At 37.7% G+C, this 3,999-nt stretch overlaps 2 protein-coding genes across 2 annotated transcripts in view; both read right to left on the bottom strand.

Annotated features, from left to right (window-relative positions):
• Window positions 1-405: 405 nt before the first annotated feature.
• On the bottom strand, window positions 406-1,961 carry LOC135215862 (uncharacterized). The gene has a single exon (XM_064250816.1). It carries the CDS (start codon window positions 1,885-1,887, stop codon window positions 406-408), a length of 1,482 nt encoding a protein of 493 aa, XP_064106886.1. The 5' UTR covers window positions 1,888-1,961.
• Window positions 1,962-2,887: 926 nt separating this feature from the next.
• Window positions 2,888-3,999, bottom strand: part of LOC135215863 (stonustoxin subunit alpha-like) — a 1,119-nt gene continuing 7 nt past the window's right edge. The window contains exon 1 of the mRNA XM_064250817.1: window positions 2,888-3,999. This exon is cut by the window's right edge and continues 7 nt beyond it. Within this exon, the coding sequence (XP_064106887.1) occupies window positions 2,888-3,999 (1,112 nt within the window).

The raw sequence follows: 3,999 nt of genomic DNA on the forward strand, positions 1-3,999 counted from the left end.
TATACTATATATATGTATATATCTATGATATATATCTATATATATAGATATATTTTTATATATATCATATATATATATACGTATATAAAGTCTTGATTGGTAATTTCAAAAAATGAAGAACACGATAGTCTATCCTCAACAGATCGTTCCAATTTAATCAAAAAAATTTTATCTATTTTTTTAAATAGTCCTTGATTTGAAGCCAACGGCCAGTAAAGCCTAGGAGATTCAATTTGCCACTGTTCATTTGTTATTTTCTCCTCTTCTATCTTTTTTCTTTGATACTCCAGGAAAAAGGGTTTTCATAGCCCTTTGTCAGCGAATTTTCTTCATCCTCCGCCTTTTTCCTGACAGCCTGCAGTTGCTTGGCCCGAGCCTTCCGTACCTGAATGGGGCGTTCTGATTTCACAGACTCCATTCATGGATGTCTATGTACTCCACGGTAGAGAGAGGATTCGGTTTTAGTGCGATTTCTTTCAGTCTCTTGAGGCTTTTTCTCACAGTTTCGGTCAATAACAGAACCTTTATTTGATCTGCCTGAAAGTTTTCCTCTATCTCTTTTACAAGTTGTTCAGCAGAAAGTTTCTTTTGCCTTGCGTCTTCATATCGACGCCTTAGGTCCTCTGCAGTTTTTGCTACTTCAACCTGCTTGCAAATATATTTGTATGGGGTATTTCTATGCCTTTTCCAATGACACTGACCTGGGCAAATCCGGCAATTCTTATCTGTAATCGCCCAGCATCCCTGTTTGTCATTATCTTTTTCTATAAAGCAGATTTCATGGCAAGTACGGCGGCACTGTAGACAGTTTGTTATAAACTGTCCGTCAGGAATTGGCTCTGTCTCAAAGGTCTCTTCATTAACTGTGTAGGTGAAGTTCTTGTTCCTGTCAATATCAGCCTCATGTGTTTTGACGACTTCCACTTCTTTCCTTAGCTGTTCTAATTTATTCAGTCCAATCTGAATTTCTGCCTGGAGGCCAGTTACTGAAACTTCTAGACGATGGCGTTCCTCAAGAACCTCTTTAGTTAGTGTGAGGCTCCTACTCTGAGTCAAGTTCAGAGCTTCTATAAGCTTCATAAAACTCTTTTCTCCCATAGTCCAAAACATGGTATCGAAGGTACTGTCTTCTTCATCACCACTATCTTGTTCTTCCCTTTCTAGTTCTTTGCAACGTGCATATAGTGCAGAATTGTTGAATTTGAAGAATTTTCTGTATGGTATCTTTGCTCCTTTAATGCCACTAAGGACTTGAGGTTTTTGACCATCAGCAAAAGTAAGTAACAGGAATATGTTATCAGCAATATCCTTTCCAAAGAGTGACAGTATTTGATCAAAAATGTATATCTGCGTTGGAGTAAGTCTTGGAAGAGATGACTGAACAACAAAACCAACTGCATCAATTTTGTCAACACCTCCTACATCTCTTATTATGAAAAATTTGCGTATTTGTTCTGTAATTTCCTGATCTCTTCCTATGCCTTGAACATCGCCAAAACCTGGTGTATCAATGATTGTGAGGGAATAAGGTATTCTAAAACCTTCCTGGTGATGTATTGTGTACGATGATACTTCACTAGTTTGGCTTTTTGCTTGGTTGTCACTTTCTGGCTCTGTGATCAATTTGAAACGAAAGTTATCATCCCAGTTAACAGCAAATATGTGGTTAATTAGTCCATTAATTAAAGTGGTTTTACCTGATCCAGTAGAACCAACAAGCATGATAACCTTTTCTGGCATGGCATCTTTCCCATTTCCAAATTCAAATTTCTGAAGTTTGTATTTCTTGTTAGATGTAACATGTTTTAGATTTGGCTGATATATCTTGATATTACCATCCTTTATTTTCATTGATTGCCCACAATAAATGAGATTTAAAGTCCTCATCTTCCTTCGTTTCTATCCTCAAACCAATACTTAATTCACTACCAAGACTCTTGCCACAGTGTTCACACTCACAATAAACCTTGAACCTACAGGTAACGTTTGGATTTACACACATATTATAATTGATTGATTTCAAATGGCAATGTGTTTACTACTTTCCAGTCAGACCCTTCTTCTTGTTGCTCAACTAAATATTTGATTCTTGTGCACTGAGAACCAATGTGAAGCGGCTTTGACCACTTAATCCCTATTTCTGAAGAACATATCTTCCAGGCCTCAGGTTTCCCAGGTGGACTAGTTGGCCCTGTTTTAACTCCGCCACTTATTTCGCCCTTAACACTAACTCCAAGATGGCAAACACTCTGAATGCTAACACTGTACTCACAGCCAGGACTGAGATCCCGAATGCAATGACTTGTAGCATTAGAATCTGCATGCTGAATAATAGGTGGATTATTTTCAGTAATGTCTTCAGAGACAATCTTGTACTGGCCGATGTTTGATGCACCATGAAGGGGTTTTTCCCACTGAACCAAAATGCTAGAATGAGTAGTTTCACTATTGTCAACACATATTTTTCTTGGGGCTGAAGGTATTGCAAAGTCTTCATTGAGGAGTCTACCATTATTATAGTACTTTGTCTTAGCTTGGAATTCATTTGAATCCGAAACGTCCTCTGCAACAAGGAAGCTAACATCAGTGTTCTCTTTATTATTATCAAAGAAGTCTCTGAAATATCTTGCCTTTTCCATCATTGAACTTGCATTTTCTGTTATCCTCAGTGGGATTATAGCATTTCCATCTGTACAGTCCAAATCACTGGTAAGATCCTCTTTGAGGTATTTTGACATGTTTATCAAATGTGAATCAGATTTAGGGATCAAAATTGAAAAACACAGGACTTGTGAATGATGGGGACTCATAACCTTTGACTCTAAGTCGCCTGGCTCTGTTGCAAACAGAATCGACTGAAGAGAGGAGGTGTATGCCAAAAGTATTTTTACTTGGCATTCTTTTGTTGCCATCCATCTCCTGAGAGCTTCATTTCGAATGGAGAGAAATCCCTTTTTTTCAACATCTTTGCTAACTCACTCTCCTCTTTATTTCCACCTCTGATACTTGGAAGAATTTGTGCTGCCTCTTTCTGAAATACCAGTTTATAAGTAGCCAATAAAGATTTAAATTCCTGAATTTCTTCTTTAATTTTACGGAATTTATTAACTGCTTGTGATCTCAGAAGATCATTGCATTTCACATCCAGTTTATACAGATCCTCCAAATAATCTTCTGTTTCCTTAACAAGATCAGCACTGATCTCTCTAACAAGATTACAAGCCTTACTGTTTAGTTTGGCAAGTGGATATAAACATGCTTTTATTGGGACAGTATTTTCTTCCTTTTCCCCAATGATATTTGGCATATTTTTGTAGACACGAACAGCTTCTTCAAATGTCGATGGGTTTTCTCGAAGTATAAAATCTCCAAAGTAACTGCAGCTAAATTTCCTGGATTCGTTTTTATCAGCTTCACTTAGATCTAACTTTCCTTCCCCATTAATCTCTAAGTTTAGAATGGAATTGACCATAACATGAAGATAACCTTCAACATTTCTGTCTAATGAATTTGAAGACAAGTCCCTCTCGAAAACAAAGAAAGCATTCCCTCCATATGTAATCCCTGTTACAACATGCGTAGCTGTACCATGGTCAAAAACTTCTGGGTGATCAATCTCTCCCTTCCCTAACTGTTCCATCGTCATTGTTTCAGTTTTAGTTGTGCATTCGTACTTCAAGGTTACCCTTTCTACGTGATTTGAAGATTTTCTGTTGTCAAGGTATTCCCCAGAGCCAGACACGTCCACCATCCCTCCAAGAAAGCTGAGTTTTAAGTCAATGTTGGCATCCAGTGCAGAAGACTTCTCTTTAATACTATCAGGGGTGATGATTTGACTGTTAGATGATTTATGTTTTTGTACCTTTTTTCCATTCAGAGTTTTTTGGTCCCACAATGTAATCCCCTGTACAATTTGGTGTGATCTACAGTCATACAGCGAACCTAAGGCAAAAGGCCTCCCAAGTGTTGGGATGGTAAGAGACGGTTTACTATGGCTTT

The sequence above is a fragment of the Macrobrachium nipponense genome, chromosome 5, assembly GCF_015104395.2.
Source record: "Macrobrachium nipponense isolate FS-2020 chromosome 5, ASM1510439v2, whole genome shotgun sequence".
NCBI lineage: Eukaryota > Metazoa > Arthropoda > Malacostraca > Decapoda > Palaemonidae > Macrobrachium > Macrobrachium nipponense.